At 39.0% G+C, this 23,026-nt stretch overlaps 1 protein-coding gene, 2 pseudogenes and 3 gene segments (V, D, J or C); all 6 read left to right on the top strand.

Moving 5' to 3' along the window:
* Positions 1-405: 405 nt before the first annotated feature.
* On the top strand, positions 406-3,904 carry LOC121529314 (immunoglobulin lambda-1 light chain-like). Its single transcript, XM_041817126.1, has 4 exons — positions 406-494; positions 587-912; positions 2,736-2,769; positions 3,385-3,904. Exons 1-4 carry the CDS (start codon positions 455-457, stop codon positions 3,708-3,710), a joined length of 726 nt encoding a protein of 241 aa, XP_041673060.1. The 5' UTR covers positions 406-454; the 3' UTR covers positions 3,711-3,904.
* On the top strand, positions 1,931-2,726 carry LOC121529318. The segment is given in 2 exon segments: positions 1,931-2,017; positions 2,102-2,726. Coding segments are annotated over 2 exon segments (381 nt in total).
* Positions 3,905-4,377: 473 nt separating the features above from the next.
* LOC121529320 lies at positions 4,378-5,349 on the top strand. The segment is given in 2 exon segments: positions 4,378-4,532; positions 4,625-5,349. Coding segments are annotated over 2 exon segments (378 nt in total).
* A 1,395-nt stretch (positions 5,350-6,744) lies between these two features.
* Positions 6,745-15,983, top strand: LOC121529323 (annotated as a pseudogene).
* Positions 7,268-20,872, top strand: LOC121529319. The segment is given in 2 exon segments: positions 7,268-8,792; positions 18,842-20,872. Coding segments are annotated over 2 exon segments (381 nt in total).
* On the top strand, positions 16,791-22,753 carry LOC121529317 (annotated as a pseudogene).
* Positions 22,754-23,026: the final 273 nt, after the last annotated feature.

Here is a 23,026-nt window from a genome sequence, read left to right as displayed (position 1 = left end):
AACTGAAACTGATTTTTTATCCTCCATCAGTGAAGCATCACCTCTCTCCTCCTCCCTCTCCTCCTACCCAGGATGCACCTGCACGCCTCCTCTCCTTATTTATAGCTGCATATCAATGAAGAGGTCAAAGGTCAGCTCTCTGTCAAGTCATCAACATTTCATCTTCTTCTAGGCATGAATGTGTTACTATTCACAAAGTCAGAGCTCACATCCAGCAGTAGATGACTCTTAGAAATGTCAACTAATCTGAGAAACATTATTCATTTAGTCAAAGTTCAACTAAAGTGAGAGAAGTTGACAAACGGCTCAGACTGAATCAGAGCTCCTCCTCCTGTCAGTCTCTGTCAGTCTCGGTGTGCTCTTAAATTGCTCCTCCAGCTCCTCCTCTCCTCATCCTCCAAAGCCTCTCTCCACTCTCCAAGTCACAAGGCCATTCTCAGCACACACTGACAACATGCTGTGGACTCTGCTCTCTCTCATCACTGCTCTAACATGTAAGGAGGCTGACTTCCTGCAGCGCTGAGCTCATGTTGGATTCATCAGTCTGTGTGTTTCTCTTGACTCCATGTCCTCTTGTTGTTTCCAGGTGTGAGTGCTGTGACGCTGGTGACACAGAAGCCTCCTGTTGTGACTGTGAGGAGAGGAGAGACCGCCACCATGGACTGTAACCTGGGGAGGGTGACTAACAATGATGCTCGCTGGTACAAACAGATTCCTGGAGGAGTTCCTCAGTATGTTCTGAGGAACTATCATGGCTGGAGCTCTCCAAGCTATGGCTCTGGTTTCTCCTCACCAAAGTTCACATCCACTCATCAGTCACAATCAGATTATCGATTGATCATCAGCACTGTGGAGGAGGGAGACTCAGCAGTTTATTACTGTCATACATGGGACGACTCTGCTAAGCAGCATGTATCACAGTGATTCACACCATGACAAAAACCTCCTCACTGAACACTTCTGCTTTTTCAGTCTCTGAATAACACAAATATCTTCTGTCACTTCTCTTCACTTGAGTTTTTCGCAAACCAGTTTCCTCAATTTTTCCTTAAAAAGTGTTAACAAATCAACATTCTGTCTTTACATACACATTGAAAGTGGCAAAATGGGCATGAAGAATAATGCAACGTGGATAAAACTTGCCAAAACACAGGAAACAATCTACAAAAAGTGGAAAAAACATGCAGAAAAAGTTGTGGAAATGGGTGTCAGTGTTGCAGAAATGTGCAGAAAAGGTAGTAAAATGAAACTAAGTAGATGCAAAAATGGGTTTACAGTGGCAAAAAGGGCAGAAAAAAATAAACTGAGGAAAAGGCTGAAATGTGTCAAGAGTGGGTTTAAGTGGTAAAAATGGGCAAAATGAAGGATTTGGACAAATATTGATCAAAACTCATTAAAAAAGTGGCAAAAATGGATGGGAAAATGTGGTTGAATGGAGTTAAAAAGTGCCAGTATTGACAAATTTTACATCAGAACCCAATAATACTTTTCCACTACCTAGCTCCAAAATGAAGTAATTACTGTTATCCAGGCTCCAATGGTACTGATCCAACACACAAAGGCCTTGATATGATCAATAAATCATGACTGGGGAGAGCTCATTCTCTGGGTTTGTCAGGGGCTCAGCCAAAACTGTGGGCAGGTCTGATCCTTTATATCAAAACTGTTCACTGCACAAGCTTCAAATCTTGGTTTAAAGAGAAATGTGAAACTTAAAAAGCAAACACATCTGGCAGATTGGTGTTAATAAATGATTTCAAAGACATCTAGACTTTAAAGTGTTAGAAAAAAATAAGTGCAGTAACTTGAACAAACATAAATCCTGTCAGTTATCCCTGAATGAACAGTGGTGAGTGTGTAAACTCCTCCTCCTCTCCTCAGTGTCTTTTTAAGCTTCAGTGTCTCCTCTCCTCTCACTCCAACCCTGCTCGCCTCTCAGCTGGACAGTCAGGGACGTTTACAGCACACACTGACAACATGCTGTGGACTCTGCTCACTCTCATCACTGCTCTAACATGTAAGAGATTCTTCTCAGTCCTCTCACACACCATCATTTCACACTCACACCTTTCACTCATGTCTTTGTCTCTCTGTCTCACAGATGTTGATGCAGTGATCGTGCTGACCCAGACGCCTGCTGTCCTCACAGTTTCTACAGGACAAGAGGTCGTCCTCAAATGTAACATCCAGAGAAAAGATGGATTTTATGTTAGTTGGTATAAACGGGCTCATGGTGAAGTTCCTCAATACTCTTTGAGACTTTTCCAGTCTCACAGTTCACCTGATAATTTTGCATCAGGATTCTCCTCAGACCGATTCAACTCTAAATCCTCATCAAGCATAGATTATCAGTTCATCATAAAGAGAGCAGAGACAGGAGACACTGCTCAGTATTTCTGTCTGACATGGGATAACTGTGCCAAGGAGTATGTATCACACTGATTCACACCATGACAAAAACCTCAATGAAAGCTTCACTCCAGCAACTTTAAATTTACTGACATTGTGCCAGGAATCACATGACCAAAACAAGAAAGGACAGAGGTGAAAGTCCTCTACAGAGTGAGAATAGTTGGATCAGAGTCCAGCAGTGTTTAGTAATGTGAGCAGACTGATGACAGAATGAGATGTTGAGAGTGAAAGTTGGTGTGAACAGGATGTTTGAGTTCCTCTCCTCTCATACGTGACAGTCAGGAGGTTTTTGTACGGCCATGAGTACAAACTGAATCACTGTGGTATTCGGACAAGGAACCAAGCTGATTGTGACAAGTAAGTGCTTTAAAACTCATCATTCAACAAGAGTCAGGATTTATTTCTCATTGAAATTAAAGATATTTGACAATATTTTGTCTATGTCATTAAGAATTTCTTAATATTGTCATATAGATGTATATTTTAGCCTATTTTGATCCCTGTCTTTGTTTTCTAATATAAAGAAAAGCTTTCCAAAACACATCAACAATATTAAATATATTCTATATCAGATAAATTTATCTGATGTGTGAATTTTTGTCAGAATTTTTGCATGTGTCATTTTTTCTTGCTCTGCTGAATTGTCTCCCAATGTTATCTTACTCAAAAAATTTTTGATGACTTATAGTCCTCTTTTTTAAATAATTTTGAGATTGTTAATGAATTATTTAAACAGAATTTTTCATGGAGTGATGTTTCAGACATTTAAAGTTTCCTGATTGTTGAATGAGCCAGATTTTAGGGAATTATTTCTCTATAATGTTTCCTATAATAAATCCTAAATGTTTCTGTTGTTTGACTGAGAGAATTCAAAGTAAATGAATGAATAAATGAGTTGATTGTCTCTGTCGTCCTCTGTGTGACTGACTTGATTTGTGCTTGAGTGTTGAATGTCCTCTGTGTGTCTCTCAGGCTCCAGCCTCCCTCCTCCTGTCCTCACAGTCTTCCCTCCGTCCAGCGCTGAGCTCCAGTCCAACAAAGCCTCTCTGGTGTGTCTGTCCTCTCAGTCCGTCCCATTTGCAGATGTGGTCTGGTTGTCTGCTGGGAGTCCAGTGAGCGCTGGGATCTCTACCAGCACGGCTGTTCAGCAACCAGACCAGACTTTCCACATCAGCAGCTCTCTGTCCATCCAGACGTCAGACTGGAGCATGGACAAGGTTTACACGTGTCGAGTGTCTGTGGGCTCCCAGAGCTCAGAGAAAACCATCAACAAGTCCCAGTGTACCACTGAAGAATAGTAGAGGAGCAGAGGGAGCGTTTCTAATCTGCTTCTTTACTCTTTTTGCTGTTTGCTCATTACAAGGTTCACATGCTGCTAAAGATGAGTCTGCATGCTTGGAATAAATGTTGTGACAGTTAGGTGGAGGTGTTGGATCGGCTTTGCAAATCCTGCTTTTCTCAAGAAATACTCAATAAAAAATATAAAACCCTCTGAATGTGGAAACTTTTGTATTTATTTAAACTGTTAACATCATCATTTATTATGAGATGAATTTAAACATGTTCATTTCAGGGTGATTTAAAGTCAGTTAATACAAATATATCAGAAGTATTTTTGGAATAAAACTGAAACTGATTTTTCATCCTCCATCAGTGAAGCATCACCTCTCTACTCCTCCCTCTTCTCCTACCCAGGATGCACCTGCACACCTTCTCTCTCGTTATTTATAGCTTCATGTAAATGACGAGGTCAAAGGTCAGCTCTCTGTCAAGTCATCAACATTTCATCTTCTTCTATGCATGAATATGTTCATATTCACAAAGTCAGAGCTCACATCCAGCAGTAGATGACTCTTAGAAATGTCAACTAATCTGAGAAACATTATTCATTTAGTCAAAGTTCAACTAAAGTGAGAGAAGATGACAAACGGCTCAGACTGAATCAGAGCTCCTCCTCCTGTCAGTCTCTGTCAGTCTCAGTGTGCTCTTAAATTGCTCCTCCAGCTCCTCCTCTCCTCATCCTCCAAAGCCTCTCTCCACTCTCCAAGTCACAAGGCCATTCTCAGCACACACTGACAACATGCTGTGGACTCTGCTCTCTCTCATCACTGCTCTAACATGTAAGGAGGCTGACTTCCTGCAGCTTTGAGCTCATGTTGGATTCATCAGTCTGTGTGCTTCTCTTGACTCCATGTCCTCTTGTTGTTTCCAGGTGTGAGTGCTGTGACGCTGGTGACACAGAAGCCTCCTGTTGTGTCTGTGAGGAGAGGAGAGACCGCCACCATGGACTGTAACCTGGAGACGGTGACTGGCAGTGATGCTCGCTGGTACAAACAGATTCCTGGAGGAGTTCCTCAGTTTATACTGTATAACTATCATGGCTGGAGCTCTCCAAGATATGACTCTGGTTTCTCCTCTCCAAAGTTCACATCCACTCATCAGTCACAATCAGATTATCGATTGATCATCAGCACTGTGGAGGAGGGAGACTCAGCAGTTTATTACTGTAAAACATGGGACAGCTCTGCTAAGCAGTACGTATCACAGTGATTTACACCATGACAAAAACCTCCTCACTGAACATTTCTGCTTTTTCAGTCTCTGAGACACTTCTTATACCATCAGTCACTTCTCTGCACAAGAGTTTTTGTGACTGCCAACCAGTTTCCTGAATGTTTTCTTTAAAAGCAGTGGACAAAATTATCTGTCTTTTCACGCAACACCTGCAGAGTACAGAACCAAACATTTTCAGGCTTTTTTTCAGTTCATCTTAAAGAAATATAATCATATTTCATAACCTCCAAATAATTAAATACAAATGAGATTGCAAGGCTGCTACAAAACTCATAAACTAGATTTAACTTTGTTTCTTTTTAACCACAAAACATTCAGTTTAACTAGCCTTACCCTTCTAACTCAGAGTTTTTCTGAGCAAAAGAGCACAAAAAACAGCAAAAATCTGTGAAAGATTTGCTTTAATAAAAGAGAAAAAAATCCTGCATACACTTTTTAATGTTTTAATGATGTATGAGGCTCCAAGAGTTGACTGCAGATGTTGAATTACTGCAAAAAAACATAAAAACAATGCAAACATATTCAACAAACTGGAAAAATAAAATCACTCACTCTAAAAATATCTGAACTTCTATTAATTATTTAAACCTTCAACATATAATTTTACAGCTGGTGACAAAAGATGGAGATATATTTGCAGAAGAAAAAAATATCTGACAATATTTTGCTGAAGCTTGAATGAGATAAACATTTACTGGAATGTGCTATACTATACTTAACTGAAACATATTTTGCAGGAGATGAAGTTATTTGCAACAGGTGGAGTATTCTCCTGAAGATGAAACATTTTCAGATACTTTGAAATGAAAAAACACATGAAATATTTCACAGATGGAAAGCTTAATAAAGATAGATGTTGTAGGAGGTGAAATTAAAATGATGTTTTAGGATCATAAAAACGTGTTGGACTAAACAGGTTTTAACTGCTGGTGAAATTTCTTGCATCATTAAATATTTGTACAAATGGCCTTCAGGGCCACCATAATGTGGTTTAACCCTTAGAGCTCAAGGCGCACGGATTCATGCAGTAGGCACACCCCTTTGTAAATTGCTTGGTAACTTTTGAACCGTAAGTCATAGGCACTAGCTTGTTTTTTCCTGTGAAAGCCCTGTGTGGTGCCTTTCTATATATGTGCTTTATGTATTCGTAGCTTTTACAGAACATTTTCTAGTGAGCCCAGAACTTGGCTGTCTTCCTGGGGTCTCTGAAGACAGGGTTGTTGTATAAAACAAGAAGTGTCACAGATTTTGAAGTGTCGAAATTCAAGTGACATTACTGTGGTAGATATATTCTTAAAGCCCAGGTTGTCCTGCAAAAAAAAGATGTATAGAACTTGATTGTGCACCGCAGGGTTGATGTTTTACAAGCTTTTTAAGGAAAAAGTCCAGACGAGACATGATGGTGAAAAAAATAGCTGTGAGCTCTCAGGGTTATGATAAATAACTTAAAACAACAACAAATGAAATTGAGAAGACTTTAAAAAATGTTCAACCTGCATCATCCTTTTTATCAAAACTGTTCACAGCACAGACATTCATATATTTCAAAAAAAAAAATCTTAAAGTGCTCAAAAAAATCCCCACATTGCATATAAACATATTAGCTTCATTATCAAAATAACCTGTCAACAATTATACCAAAGATGATCTGAGTTAAAAGTATTTAAAAAATGAGTGTGTAAACTCCTCCTCCTCTCCTCAGTGTCTTTATAAGCTTCAGTGTCTCTTCTCCTCTCACTCCAACCCTGCTCACCTCTCAGCTGGACAGTCAGGGACGTTTACAGCACACACTGACAACATGCTGTGGACTCTGCTCTCTCTCATCACTGCTCTAACATGTAAGGAGGCTGACTTCCTGCAGCGCTGAGCTCATGTTGGATTCATCAGTCTGTGTGTTTCTCTTGACTCCATGTCCTCTTGTTGTTTCCAGGTGTGAGTGCTGTGACGCTGGTGACACAGAAGCCTCCTGTTGTGACTGTGAGGAGAGGAGAGACCGCCACCATGGACTGTAACCTGGGGACCGTGACTACCAGTGGTGCTCGCTGGTACAAACAGATTCCTGGAGGAGTTCCTCAGTTTATACTGAGCAACTATCACAGCTGGAGCTCTCCAAGATATGGCTCTGGTTTCTCCTCTCCAAAGTTCTCATCCACTCATCAGTCACGGTCAGATTATCGATTGATCATCAGCACTGTGGAGGAGGGAGACTCAGCAGTTTATTACTGTCATACATGGGACTGCTCTGTTGATGAAGCTGTATCACAGTGATTTACACCGTGACAAAAACCTCCTCACTGAACACTTCTGCTTTTCAGTCTCTGAATAACTTCTTATACCTTCAGTCACTTCTCAGTTTTTGTTACGGCCAATCGGTTTTCTAAATGTTTTCTCTTACAGCTGTTCACAAATCACATTCTCTCTTTACATGACATTCACAGTGAATATAACCAAATATTTTCAGGCCTTTATTTTTTTTTTTTCAGGGCTACCATAATGTGGTTTCATAGTAGGAAAAAATCAGTAAATATGAGATTACTTTTGCTAAATATAAATGTTCAAACTTCATCATCTTTTAACAGGCAGATAAAGGGGAGAGCTCTGTGGGGCGCAGACAAATTTGAGACCCAGGAAGTCAGAAATCCATGGCTCATTGTTAAGTTAATCTGTGATATTATATTTTTTTTTTTACCTGAAAATAACTACTCCTACCAAAGCAACTACTATTTTCTTATAATTCATGCGGGACAAGATAGCCTTCTTTGAAATGCAAACCCCTTTTCTTAAAAAGAATTCAAATTGGTTCAAAAGAAAAACAAATGTTTTGATTGATGGAAAACTTGAAAGAAAGTGGCAAAATTGGGTTTAATGTGTCAAAACAAGCATAAAATGGTAAAAACAGGAATTGAAGTGGCAAAATGGGCATGAAGAATAGTGTGGATAAAACTTGCCAAAACACAGAAAAAAAATCAGCAAAAAGTGGAAAAAATATGCAGAAAAAGTGATGGAACGGGTGTCAATGTTACAGAAATATGCAGATAAGGTAGTAAAATGAAATTAAGAATTGGAAAAAATGGATTACTTGATGCAAAACTGGGTTTATAGTGGCATTTATAGTGGAAATGTGACCAATGTGGGTTTAAGTGGTAAAAATAGGCAAAATGAAGATTGGGTGGGTGAAAATTGATCAAAACTGATTAAAACATGGCAAAAAATAAGTAAATAAATAAATAAAAGTGGCAAAAATGGATGGGAAACATTGGATGAAAGAAGTTAAAAAGTGGCACAAATGAATAATTTTACATCAAAATCCAATAATACTTTTACACTATCTAGCTCCAAAATGAAGTAACTGTTAGCCAGGCTCCAATGCTACTGATCCAACACACATGCTTTGATATGATCAATAAATCATGACTGGGGAGAGCTCATTCTCTGGGTTTGTCAGGGGCTCAGCCAAAACTGTGGGCAGGTCTGATCCTTTATATCAAAACTGTTCACTGCACAGGCTGCAAATATTGGTTTAAAGAGAAATGTGAAAGTTAAAATAAAAACATGTGGCAGATTTGTGTTGAAAATGATTTCAAAGACATCCAGACTTTAAAGTGTTAAAAGAAAAAAATGAGTGCAGTAACCTGAACAAACAAGTGTAAACTCCTCCTCCTCTCCTCAGTGTCTTGATAAGCTTCAGTGTCTCTTCTCCTCTCACTCCAACCCTGCTCACCTCTCAGCTGGACAGTCAGGGACGTTTACAGCACACACTGACAACATGCTGTGGACTCTGCTCACTCTCATCACTGCTCTAACATGTAAGAGATTCTTCTCAGTCCTCTCATACACCATCATTTCACACTCACACCTTTCACTCATGTCTTTTTCTCTCTGTCTCACAGATGTTGATGCAGTGATCGTGCTGACCCAGACGCCTGCTGTCCTCACAGTTTCTACAGGACAAGAGGTCGTCTTCAAATGTTGTTGTTCTGAGATTTTATCACTCTCTCAGTTCACCTGATGAGTATGGATCAGGATTCTCCTCAGACCGATTCAACTCCAAAGCCTCATCAAGCATAGATTATCAGTTCATCATAAAGAGAGCAGAGACAGGAGACACTGCTCAGTATTTCTGCGGCAAATGGGATGACTCTGCTTCTGAAGCTGTATCACAGTGATTCACATCATGACAAAAACCTCCTCACTGATCACTTCTGCTTTTTCAGTCTCTGAGACACTTCTAATGCCTTCAGTCACTTCTCTACACAAGTCTCTTTCTGCCTCCCTACCAGTTTCCACAACACTCTCTTTGAAATCTATAAACAAATTCATGCAACACTACATAACAACCACAGTGGACTGATCATAGCATCTTCAGGTATTTTTTTTTTAGGTTAAAAACATGACTGATCAAATTTTCACCTGCTGATCATTTTATAAAAATGAGACTTCAAATTTTCTTGACGGCTCATAAAACAGATTTGAAATTGTTTCTCTAGTGTAACAAATCATTCAGTCATATTATTCCTTACCCTCACTGGCTCAAAGTTTCTCTGGACAAAAGACACAAAAACAGCAAAAGTCTGTAAAAGTCTTTATTTGACTTTACACAAACTTTTAACAATGAAAAAATATTCAACATCATGAAAAAAAACATTCAGTCACTTAAAAATATTTGACTTTATTTTTACCTTCAACAAATAATTGTACAGCTGGTGACTAATGACAGGCTAATATTTGTCAGAGGAAAACATCTTTGAATAGCTGGCTGAGGGTAAAATGAGATGACGTATTTTGCAGAATATGCTCTACTGTGCAAACATTTTGCAGAAGGTGGAATTATTTGCAAAAGTTGGAATATTTTGAATACTTTGCAAAAGGCAAAAAAAAAAAGATAAAATATGGAGATGGAATATTTTTAGAAGACGACAATCTGTGATTTTGTTGAGATTCGTGACAAAACATTGTACTAAACAGTCTTTATTTCCAACATGTGGTCTTTGGGGCCACAATAACATGGTTTAAAAGATGGTAAAAATCAGGGAAAGAACACAGACTTGTGATAAAAAGAAATGTTTAACCTTCATCATCATTTAAAACTGTTGACAGCACAAACCTATTTACTGATTTAGAAACAAAAAAAAGATAAACCTAAAATACTGACAAAAGAAAGATAGCTGGCATATGAACACAAGGGCGGATATCCACTTCACATGTGGGGGGAACAAAAAACAGTATTTTTCTCAAGAGCAAATCCTGGAGGGGACACCAAAGTCAAAGTAAAATGTTCTGTTTAGCAAAAAAGTGCAACAAACTGGTGTGAAATGTATCCAGAGGAACTATAACAAATAATGAAAGGTTATTTACCCAAGGGTTGTACCACTATGTTAAAAGTCACACTCCATAAATCCCATAAACCCTTAAACACAAAAGCGAGTTCATTTTGTTGACTTATTTAATATTCTAAATCAGAGGAGAATATCTTACCACTATAACTGGCGGTGTTTCTGTCTGTCTGTATCGATTCGCCCGCCACATTGTTGTTCCAGCAGTCCTTGATATCTCTCAGAAGACTTCTTGGGTGTATTGGTTCCATAAAAAATGATAAATATGTACATATTTTTTATAAAATCCCAAAATATTGTGCCAAGTCATCACTCGGGGACTTCTGTTGTGTTCCATTTGCCTTAGAAGTCGGATGTCGGAGTTGGGAATGACGTCACACCCAAGTTGAATGTGTTTCAGTTGCTACGAGCTCAAAAGAGTAAGTGACAGCCGGTGTTTTGTGCCATCTATCAAGTTGTGCTACTTTGCTTTTGTGCACATTGGGTGAAAGGTTAGGTTCAGGGATAGACTCTGCCATTGTTTCATGCTGCATTAGCAACTGCAGACAAAGGAACAGAACACTGGAAAACAACTGGTCATTGTTGAAACACACCCATAGGGAACGTATTTGGATAAGATGCTCCAAGGATTCCGATCAAAGTTATCTCTCTTTAAAGCACTTCTCCGTGCTCATAATAAACAAGATAATACAGGAGATATATCACATGTTCCTGTTACCGTGTGTTCACACCAAAATGGGAATATCTGGGGAGGGGAATATCTTACCACTATAACTGGTGGTGTTTCTGTCTGTCTGTATCGATTTACACGCCACATCGTTGCTCCAACAGTCCTTGATATCTCTCAGAAGACTTCTTGGGGTACTGCTTGGAAACTGGTGCCATGAAAAACAATGATTAATATGTACAGATTTTCTATAAAATCCCAAAATGTCTCGCTGAGTCCAGTGGCGTGCACAGACTTTTTCAAGGGCAGGGGCGAAAGGAAAAAAAAGGGCACATACAGCACGTTCTCGCCACTGAAGAGGGCACTAAGTTTCACACGTTTTCGAGGGCACTTTAGACATGTTTATATGTTATAAATATGGCACATTATATAGCCTTAAAACAGACTAACTGGACAGGCTACTCAAGTTAGTTTGTAGTAAGGATCATTATCCACAAGAACTGTGTAGATTTAACGTTGGGCTATGAAGTATTTCATAGTATTTGTTGGTCCTAATGGTCTTTTGGAGTTTAGTGGCGTTTTTTCCACCCAAGAGGGCAGTACAGTGTGTTTTGCCAACCAGGAGGGCACTTTAGCATGTTTTTTGGCTCCAAAGAAGGTACTTTATAATGCGTTTTGGCTCGCGGGGACACTGTAGCATGTTTTGGCTCTCGAGGACACTTTAGCATGTGTTTTGGCTCCCAAGAGGGCAGTTTAGAGTGCATTTGCCTCCCAAGAGGGCACTTTAGCATGCACTTTGGCTTTAGAGGACACTTTAGCACGTGTTTTGGCTCCCAAGAGGGCACTTTAACCCTTTGATGCGCAACATGGGTCAAAAGTGACCCGGATGAGTTTCTTTTATCTATATCTTTGGAAAACATAAATTTCATCATTCAGTCCTTCAGGTATTCCTCAATTAACTTGTTTTTAACCATAAAACATCCTTATTTGAATTTCCACTTTCTTACTTTTTGAGTTAAACCACTTTTTTCATCACTACCCCTCTAACGCGCAACATGGGTCAAAAATGACCCATATCTTATTTCCTGTGTTATTTCATGTAAATGGCAGAGAGTTTCTATGATATTTCTTTAAAAATGTTTTTTTTTTTTTATCAGTAACTATTCCAATTATGCTGTAAATATCTTGTTTTTGAAATGTACAAATCATCATTTTTATTTTCCCTTCCTTACTTAATGAACAATCAGACCTTTTGTATTTCTACATCAAGTTTACACACACGGGTCAGAAATGACCTGCACACATCAAAGTACATTGTGGGATACTGTAATGTGTTTCAGACACTTCACAGCTCAACACAGCTGCCCTTGCACATCTGGTAGATGTAAGAATTTGTTTTTTGTTGTTGTTTACAATTATTACAACCTTACCTCTGAAAGAAAATAAAATGACAGTTCTGAAAGATTACTGTAAATAATGTGATAATTTCAGGTTACCTGAGGAGAGAGAATACATTCCTTGTCAGAGAGTGACAGTTATAACTATTAGCTAGCTAGCTAGCTAGCTGTTGACATAGATAATCCATTTTATTTATGCTTTATTTTATTTTCTTATTTAGTTGATAACCTTTGTAGTTAGCATTGCTAGGCTGCTTAGAAAAGTAGCTAGCTAAGATATTTTAGCCAAACAGTGAGCTAATCCATAGTTAGCTCATTCTAAATTAGTTCCTAACATTTGCAGTTAGCTATCTACTTAGCTAAGTTTATTGCTAGACAGTTTAGAAAAGTTCTGTAGTTAGCTAAGCTATTTTAGCTGATCAGTGCGCTAATCTATCTTAGTCAAGTGGTTAGCTAAACTATTTCAGTCAAACAGTTAATCTATCATACTCAAGCATTTAGCTAAGCTATCTTAGACAAGTCATCAAATAAAACTATATAGCAGAGTGTCCGCTAGACTCCCCCGGTCAGAATGACTGGCAGTCCTCAAGAATGCCGGCCATTTAGAACAACCACTGGACATTTGCTTTAACATTATTTTGCTGTATTAACAACAGCAAAACACATAAATCTGATATTCTGTGATACATTGATACATACAAGTCTGCGCTAAATGGGACTGAGGACACATTTTTATTTCCAGACCTGACTCAAAACCGAGACAGTAGAAACCAAGCCAACAGTAAATCTGAGTACGGTAATTATTACCCTGTTATTACAGACACGTGATTAGACCCTAGAACCGACTGCATAAAGTCTCTTATTTTTCTTTGTGTAGGTGGTTTAAAGTATCAAAATCAAGACTGCGCACTTTTCCTTACACATGCAGTCAGTTACACAATATACGCCCATGTTAAACTCATAAACAACAACAGTTAGCTTCACATTAGGAGCTGGGCAAAGAGCTTGTAATGCCACATATGAAGAGGCGCATGGAGGGCACGCTGAAACTCCATAAGCATGTCATCGAGGCAATAGGAAGATGTGGGTTAAAAAAAAGACAACACAGCCACCACTGCACAGAAAGACTGAGATCCTTTGTGAGGCATGCAAAAATTAGGATGGTAGTTTGTGCTTTACTTAAATGCTGTGTTTAGTTGAACACAGACAGAACACAATTCAGCAGTTTTCTGTTATAAAACAAAAGTACAGTTCAGTTCAGTCGCTGCTTTACCTGTTATCTGTGTATGTGTGACAAAATTACAAATAAACATGTTGCAAATATTGATAATTTAAGTGTTTGGCCCCACTTACTGCTAAAGAAATAATACAAGACCAAATCATTCAATTATAAATCACACATGGAAGGATGGGTCATTTTTGACCCATGTGTGTAAACTTGACATTGTAATATAAAAACTGGTTCTTTTCATCGCATAAAGAGGAAAAAATAATAATAATAATGATATGTGGTAATCAAAAAAAGCATATTGAAAGAATATCTGTAGCAATTTATCTATAAAATTAATTTATTTCAAAAGATGGAACAAAGATAAACTCAGCCAGCATTAAATAGCCAAGGAAATGAATGCGGGTCTTTTTTGACCCATGTTGCACATTAGAGGAGGGGTACTTATGTTGCGCATCAAAGGGTAAACACACATTTTGCCTCCCAAAAGGGCACTTTAGCACAGGTTTTTGCTCTCATTGTCGCTTTAGCATGTGTTTTGGCCCCCAAGAGGGCACTTTACCACGTGTATGGGCTCCCAAGAGGGCACTTTAACGTGTGTTATGGTTCCCAAGAGGCCACTTTAGAGTTCATTTTGGCTCACAAGAGGGCACTTTAGCATGCACTTTGGCTGTCGAGGGCACTTTAGCACATGTTTTGGCTCGCAAGAGGGCACTTTAACACACGTTTTGCCTCCCAAGAGGCCACTTTAGCACAGGTTTTGGCTCTGGAGGGCACTTTAGCATGTGTAACATTCAGAGAAAAGATGGATTTTATGTCAGTTGGTATAAACGGGCTCATGGTGAAGTTCCTCCATTCTCTTTGAGACTTTTCCAGTCTCACAGTTCACCTGATAATTTTGCATCAGGATTCTCCTCAAACTGATTCAACTCTAAATCCTCATCAAGCATAGCTTATCAGTTCATCATTAAGAGAGCTGAGACAGGAGACACTGCTCAGTATTTCTGTCTGACATGGGATAACTGTGCCAAGCAGTATGTATCACACTTATTCACACCATGACAAAAACCTCAATGAAAGCTTCACTCCAGCAACTTTAAATTTACTGACATTGTGCCAGGAATAACTTGACCAAAACAAGAAAGGACAGAGGTCAAAGTCCTCTACAGAGTGAGAATAGTTGGATCAGAGTCCAGCAGTGTTTAGTAATGTGAGCAGACTGATGACAGAATGAGATGTTGAGAGTGAAAGTTGGTGTGAACAGGATGTTTGAGTTCCTCTCCTCTCATACGTGACAGTCAGGAGGTTTTTGTACGGCCATGACTCCAAACTGAATCACTGTGGTATTCGGACAAGGAACCAAGCTGATTGTGACAAGTAAGTGCTTTAAAACTCATCATTCAACAAGAGTCAGGATTTATTTCTCATTGAAATTAAAGATATTTTGTCTATGTCATTAAGAATTTCTTAATATTGTCATATAGATGTATATTTTAGCCTATTTTGATCCCTGTCTTTGTTTTCTAATATAAAGAAAAGCTTTCCAAAACATGTCAACAATTTTAAATGTATTCTATATCAGATAAATTTATCTGATGTGTGAATTTTTGTCAGAATTTTTGCATGTGTCATATTTTCTTGCTCTGCTGAATTGTCTCCCAAAGTTATCTTACTCAAAAATTGTTTGATGACTTATAGTCCTCTTTTTTTAATTATTTTGAAATTGTTGTTGAATTATTTAAACAGCATTTTTCATGGAGTGATGTTTCAGACATTTAAAGTTTCCTGATTGTGAAGGAGCCAGATTGTAAGGAATTATTTCTGTATAATGTTTCATATCATATTAAATCCTAAATATTTCTGTTGTTTGACTGAGAGAATTCAAAGTAAATGAATGAATAAATGAGTTGATTGTCTCTGTCGTCCTCTGTGTGACTGACTTGACTTGTGCTTGAGTGTTGAATGTCCTCTGTGTGTCTCTCAGGCTCCAGCCTCCCTCCTCCTGTCCTCACAGTCTTCCCTCCGTCCAGCGCTGAGCTCCAGTCCAACAAAGCCTCTCTGGTGTGTCTGTCCTCTCAGTCCGTCCAGTTTGCAGATGTGGTCTGGTTGTCTGCTGGGAGTCCAGTGAGCGCTGGGATCTCTACCAGCACGGCTGTTCAGCAACCAGACCAGACTTTCCACATCAGCAGCTCTCTGTCCATCCAGACGTCAGACTGGAGCATGGACAAGTTTTACACGTGTCGAGTGTCTGTGGGCTCCCAGAGCTCAGAGAAAACCATCAACAAGTCTCAGTGTCTCACTGAAGAATAGTAGAGGAGCAGAGGGAGCGTTTCTAATCTGCTTCTTTACTCTTTGTGCTGTTTGCTCATTACAAGGTTCACATGTTACAATGTTACAATGTTACAATGTCATTTAGCAGACGCTTTTCTCCAAAGCGACGTACATTTGAGAGTAAGAACAACACAAGCAATGATCTAGACAAGAAGAAACAACATCAGTAAGTGCCATCAAGTGCTTCAGGTTCTGCTAAAGATGAGTCTGCATGCTTGGAATAAATGTTGTGACAGTTAGGTGGAGGTGTTGGATCGACTTTGCAAATCCTGCTTTTCTCAAGAAATACTCAATAAAAAATATAAAACCCTCTGAATGTGGAAGCTTTTGTATTTATTTAAACTGTTAACATCATCATTTATTATGAGATGAATTTAAACATGTTCACTTCAGGGTGATTTAAAGTCAGTTAATACAAATATATCAGAAGTATTTTTGCATAAAACTGAAACTGATTTTTTATCCTCCATCAGTGAAGCATCACCTCTCTACTCCTCCCTCTCCTCCTACCCAGGATGCACCTGCACGCCTCCTCTCCTTATTTATAGCTGCACGTAAATGAAGAGGTCAAAGGTCAGCTCTCCATCAAGTCATCAACATTTCATCAGTCAGAAAGTTTTTTCCATCAATGCATGAATGTGTTACTATTCACAAATTCAGAGCTCACATCCAGCAGTAGATGACTCTTAGAAATGTCAACTAATCTGAGAAACATTATTCATTTAGTCAAAGTTCAACTAAAGTGAGAGACGTTGACAAACGGCTCAGACTGAATCAGAGCTCCTCCTCCTGTCAGTCTCTGTCAGTCTCAGTGTGCTCTTAAATTGCTCCTCCAGCTCCTCCTCTCCACTCTCCAAGTCACAAGGCCATTCTCAGCACACACTGACAACATGCTGTGGACTCTGCTCTCTCTCATCACTGCTCTAACATGTAAGGAGGCTGACTTCCTGCAGCTTTGAGCTCATGTTGGATTCATCAGTCTGTGTGCTTCTCTTGACTCCATGTCCTCTTGTTGTTTTCAGGTGTGAGTGCTGTGACGCTGGTGACACAGAAGCCTCCCGTTGTGACTGTGAGGAGAGGAGAGACCGCCACCATGGACTGTAACCTGGGAAGGGTGACTAACAATGGTGTTCGCTGGTACAAACAGATTCCTGGAGGAGTTCCTCAGTTTATACTGCATAACTTTCACAGCTGGAGCTCTCCAAGATATGGCTCTGGTTTCTCCTCTCCGAAGTTCACATCCACTCATCAGTCACGATCAGATTATCGATTGATCATCAGCACTGTGGAGGAGGGAGACTCAGCAGTTTATTACTGTCAAACATGGGACGACTCTGCTAAGCAGCACGTATCACAGTGATTTACACCATGACAAAAACCTCCTCACTGAACACTTCTGCTTTTTCAGTCTCTCACACTTCTTATACAATCAGTCACTTCTCTGCACAAGAGTTTTTGTTACTGCCAACCAGTTTGCTGAATGTTTTCTTTAAAAGCAGTGGACAAAATAATCTGTCGTTTTACGTAACACCCACAGAGTACAGAACCAAACATTTTCAGGCTTTTTTTCAGTTCATCTTAAGGAAATATAACCATTTTTAATAACCTCCAAATAATTTAATAACAATGAGAAAACAGCAGAAGTCTGTGAAAGATTTGCTTTTATAAAAGAGAAAAAACCCTACATACACTTTTTAACATTTTAATGAATTGTCCAGAGATGTATGAGGCTCCCAGAGTTGACTGAAGATGTTGAATTACAACAAAAAGCATAAAAAATGCAAACATATTCAACAACATGGAGAAAGAAAATCCCTTACTTTAAAAATATTTGACCATCCGTTAATTATTTCAGCCTTCAACATATAATTTTACAGCTAGTGACCAAAGAAGAAGAAAAAATATCTGAGAATATTTTGCTGAAGGTTGAATAAGATGAAATATTTACTAGAATATGCTATACTATGCAAACCGAAACATATTTTGCAAAAGATAAAATGATTTGCAACAGGTGGAGTCTTCTCCTGCAGATGAAATATTTTCAGATACTTTGAAGTGCAAAAACCCACTAAATATTTCACAGATGGAAAATTTTATAAAGATTGACTTTGTAGAAGGTGAAATTAAAATGATGTTTGAGGATCATGAAATGGTGTTGGACTAAACAGGTTTTAACTGCTGGTGAAAATTTTTGCAATCTTTTAATATTTGCACAAATGGCCTTCAGGGCCAACTTAATGTGGTTTAAGAAAAATAACTTGAAACAAACAGGGAAATTAAGAGGACTTAAACAAAATGTTGTACCTGCATCATCCTTTTTATCAAAATGTTCAGAGCAGAGATATTAATATCTTTCACAGGGAAAGCAAAAAATGAGCACCCTCCAAGCAAAAAACTTCTCAAGGTGCCAGACAAAAAAGACACTTACTAGAAATAGAGAGGTGTCAGCACTCAAAAACTCAGAACTACCTAAAAGGACATTTTGAGTGCTGGCATCTCTGTATTTCTAATATTCATATCTTTGTTAAGAAAAAAACTTAAAAGTGCTAGAAAAAAACACATTGCATATAAACATATTAGCATCATTACTAAGGTAACCTTTTAGCAATTTTATCAAAGACAATCTGAGTTGACAGTATTTTAAAAAATGAGTGTGTAAACTCCTCCTCCTCTCCTCAGTGTCTTTATAAGCTTCAGTGTCTCTTCTCCTCTCACTCCAACCCTGCTCGCCTCTCAGCTGGACAGTCAGGGACGTTTACAGCACACACTGACAACATGCTGTGGACTCTGCTCTCTCTCATCACTGCTCTAACATGTAAGAGATTCTTCTCAGTCCTCTCACACACCATCATTTCACACTCACACCTTTCACTCATGTCTTTTTCTCTCTGTCTCACAGATGTTGATGCAGTGATCGTGCTGACCCAGACGCCTGCTGTCCTCACAGTTTCTACAGGACAAGAGGTCGTTCTCAAATGTAACATCCAGAGAGATGACAATCAATATGTCTTCTGGTACAAACAGGTTCCTGGTGGAGTTCCTCAGTATGTTCTGAGATTTTATCACTCTCACAGCTCACCTAATGAGTATGGATCAGGATTCTCCTCAGACCGATTCAACTCTAAATCCTCATCAAGCATAGATTATCAGTTCATCATAAAGAGAGCAGAGACAGGAGACAACGCTCAGTATTTCTGTGACACATGGGATGACTCTGCTAAGGAGAGAGTATCACAGTGATTCACACCATGACAAAAACCTCCTCACTATTTACTTCTGATTTTTGACCTTTTTACTCTGAAAACTGTTTTTTCAGGGTGTGATCTGACTTGCAGTGACTTCGATGTACTTCTGCATTTATAAAAAAAAAAACGTAACATTGTGTATCTTTACTGAACTCAAAATTAGCGTTATTCAGTACTTGATAGGTTGTGATACACAACAACTCAGCAAAAAGATTCATTGTTTTCATCTGGAAATGTTCTGGAAAAATAACAGAGCTGGAACTTAGAATGAAGATATTTTTACCCTTTAACAGAAAACAGTGATTTCCAAATCCTTTAAAACAATTAAATTCAGTGGAAAGTAAAAATATTTTTAAATTGAAACTGACTGTAGTGTTTGTTGATTTGGTTTGTTTGTTGGAAATTAAACACACACACACTGAATTTGAGGAATTCACAACCTTCCTAGATAACTTGGACAGGGGCAAGAAAAGATTGGGAAATCTGTGGAAAGTCTTATAAACAGTTGTAACATTCCACAGGCAAGATGGTTGACTGGAATCAGGTGATACCTGAGGTGGAACCATGACTGGGTAGAAAAGGAGCACTCTTGAAAGGCTCAGTTGTCTGCAGTCAGTGATGTTGCATGGCTCTCCACTTTATGAAAGACTGTGTGGCAAATAGTCCAACAGTTTATGATCAATGTTTCTCAATGTGCAAAGAGAGAATTTAGAGGTCTCACCATCCATAATATCATCTAATGAATCTGGAGGAATCTCTGCACATACAGAGCAAAGCTGAAAACTAACATTGATTGCCTGACCTTTGACCCCCCAGGGAGCACTGCATTAAAAACCAGCATCATTTGAGATGGATTACGACAACGTTGACTCAGGAACACTTTGGAAAACTATCGTCAGTTAACACAGTCAATGCTACATCTATAAATATAAGTGAACAATTTACCACATAAAGCAACAATCACAGCCCTAGATCGTCTGAGATGGACTAACCTACATGAGAAAAGTGTGCTGTGGTCTGATGAGTCCAAATATCATTTAAAAAATGACTTTCTAGTCCTCTGGGCTAAGGAGGAAACAGCTAATTAAAATTGTTATCAACATAAACTTCAAAAGCTAGCATCTGTGATAGAGTGGAAGTGTATTAGAGCCCATGACACGGGTCACTTGCACATCTGTGAAGGCCTGTTAATACTGAGGTACACACACAGCTTTTGGACCAACATGTTAGATCAGCAGTGTCCTTGCTAACATTTATCTCCTTTTGGAGCTGGAAATTTAGTTTTAAAGTAATTGTTGGGATCAAATATTTCCTGTAAAGTTATCTCTGTTTCTTCTCTCTTTTCATGCATCCTGGCATTTGTGCAGGTTATGGCATGGTGATGAAGTCTGATGTTACAAGAAAAAATCTTTTTTTCAACAGACCAGCACTGGATACCAGTCTGATTGTGGTGGCATTCAAACATGAGGGAACAACAGCCAGTTTCAGAGAGGTGTTAAAGAAGGAAACTTGAAGGTGTTGATCATGAGGAGTGATTTCTTTATGCAGGCTGCAGACAGGCACTATGAATGATCTAGTGGAGAGTGTGTAAACTCCTCCTCCTCTCCTCAGTGTCTTTATAAGCTTCAGTCTCTCTTCTCCTCTCACTCCAACCCTGCTCACCTCTCAGCTGGACAGTCAGGGACGTTTACAGCACACACTGACAACATGCTGTGGACTCTGCTCACTCTCATCACTGCTCTAACATGTAAGAGATTCTTCTCAGTCCTCTCACACACCACCATTTCACACTCACACCTTTCACTCATGTCTTTTTCTCTCTGTCTCACAGATGTTGATGCAGTGATCGTGCTGACCCAGACGCCTGCTGTCCTCACAGTTTCTACAGGACAAGAGGTCGTCCTCAAATGTAACATCCAGAGATATAATGGAAATTATGTAAGGTGGTACAAGCAGGTTGCTGGTGGGGTTCCTCAGTATGTTCTGGCATTTCTTCATGAAACCAGTTCACGTGGCTATGGATCAGGATTCTCCTCAACCCGATTCAACTCTAAATCCTCATCAAGCATAGATTATCAGTTCGTCATAAAGAGAGCAGAGACAGGAGACAACGCTCAGTATTTCTGTCAAACATGGGATGACTCTGCTTCTGAAGCTGTATCACAGTGATTCACACCATGACAAAAACTTCAGTGAGAGCTTCAATCCAGAAACTCTGAACTCAAAGTGAAATTAAGCAGAGTTAACCAGAAAAAGTTGACCAAAACAAGAAAGGACAGAGGTGAAAGTCCTCTACAGAGTGAGAATAGTTGGATCAGAGTCCAGCAGTGTTTAGTAATGTGAGCAGACTGATGACAGAATGAGATGTTGAGAGTGAAAGTTGGTGTGAACAGGATGTTTGAGTTCCTCTCCTCTCATACGTGACAGTCAAGAGGTTTTTGTACGGCCATGACTCCAAACTGAATCACTGTGGTATTCGGACAAGGAACCAAGCTGATTGTGACAAGTAAGTGCTTTAAAACTCATCATTCAACAAGACTCAGGATTTATTTTTTTTAATCAAATTAAAGATATTTGTCAATATTTTGTTTATGTCATTAAGATTTTTTTTTTTAATATTTTCATATAGATGTAAAATACTTCAACATTTTTATATATATATTCTACAGCAGATACATTTATTTGATGTGTGAATTTTTGTCAGAATTTTTGCATGTTTCATAATTTTTGACTGCTGAATTGTCTCTTAAAGTTATCTAACTAAACACTTTTTGATGACCTATGCTCCTTTTTCTTTAAGTATTGTGAGATTGTTGTTGACTTATTTAAACAGCATTTTTCATGGAGTGATGTTTCAGACATCCAAAGTATCCTGATTGTTGTATGAGCCAGATTGTAAGGAATTATTTCTCCATAATGTTTCATATAATAAATCCTAAATGTTTTTGTTTGACTGAGAGAATTCAAAGTAAATGAATGAATAAATGAGTCGATTGTCTCTGTCGTCCTCTGTGTGACTGACTTGACTTGTGCTTGAGTGTTGAATGTCCTCTGTGTGTCTCTCAGGCTCCAGCCTCCCTCCTCCTGTCCTCACAGTCTTCCCTCCGTCCAGCGCTGAGCTCCAGTCTGTCTGTCCTCTCAGTCCGTCCCATTTGCAGATGTGGTCTGGTTGTCTGCTGGGAGTCCAGTGAGTGCTGGGATCTCTACCAGCACGGCTGTTCAGCAACCAGACCAGACTTTCCACATCAGCAGCTCTCTGTCCATCCAGACGTCAGACTGGAGCATGGACAAGGTTTACACGTGTCGCGTGTCTGTGGGCTCCCAGAGCTCAGAGAAAACCATCAACAAGTCCCAGTGTACCACTGAAGAATAGTAGAGGAGCAGAGGGAGCGTTTCTAATCTGCTTCTTTACCCTTTGTGCTGTTTGCTCATTACAAGGTTCACATGCTGCTAAAGATGAGTCTGCATGCTTGGAATAAATGTTGTGACAGTTAGGTGGAGGTGTTGGATCGGCTTTGCAAATGCTGCTTTTCTCAAGAAATATTCAATAAAAAATATAAAACTCTTAACCACAAATCTACTGTTTTTATTTATACTGTTACTATCATGATTTGAACTTTATACTGTTTGTTTCAGTGAGTTCACACACAGACATTAAAATCATTTTGTTTTTTTAATACTGTTATTTATGAGTATTAAAAACATGAAACTATTAGGTGTTGATTTGCAACAAAAGTTGAACTTCAGTCAGTCGTTCTGATAAATTAAGACACACATGAAAATGACTTTTCATCCTCTATCAGTGAAGCCTTGCTGTTACTGGGAAAGAGGTAGGGTAC

Source organism: Cheilinus undulatus, linkage group 21 (genome assembly GCF_018320785.1).
Source record: "Cheilinus undulatus linkage group 21, ASM1832078v1, whole genome shotgun sequence".
NCBI classification, from domain to species: domain Eukaryota; kingdom Metazoa; phylum Chordata; class Actinopteri; order Labriformes; family Labridae; genus Cheilinus; species Cheilinus undulatus.
The sequence above is the reverse complement of the archived record's forward strand: the minus strand, read 5'-3'. Positions and strand labels throughout refer to the sequence as shown.

Coding starts and splice junctions, on each gene's coding strand:
- LOC121529314 (XM_041817126.1), top strand. CDS start 455: ATGCTGTGGACTCTGCTCTCTCTCATCACTGCTCTAACAT. Junction 913..2,735: donor ACGACTCTGCTAAGCAGCAT/GTATCACAGTGA, acceptor TGAATCACTGTG/GTATTCGGACAAGGAACCAA. Junction 2,770..3,384: donor AACCAAGCTGATTGTGACAA/GTAAGTGCTTTA, acceptor TGTGTCTCTCAG/GCTCCAGCCTCCCTCCTCCT.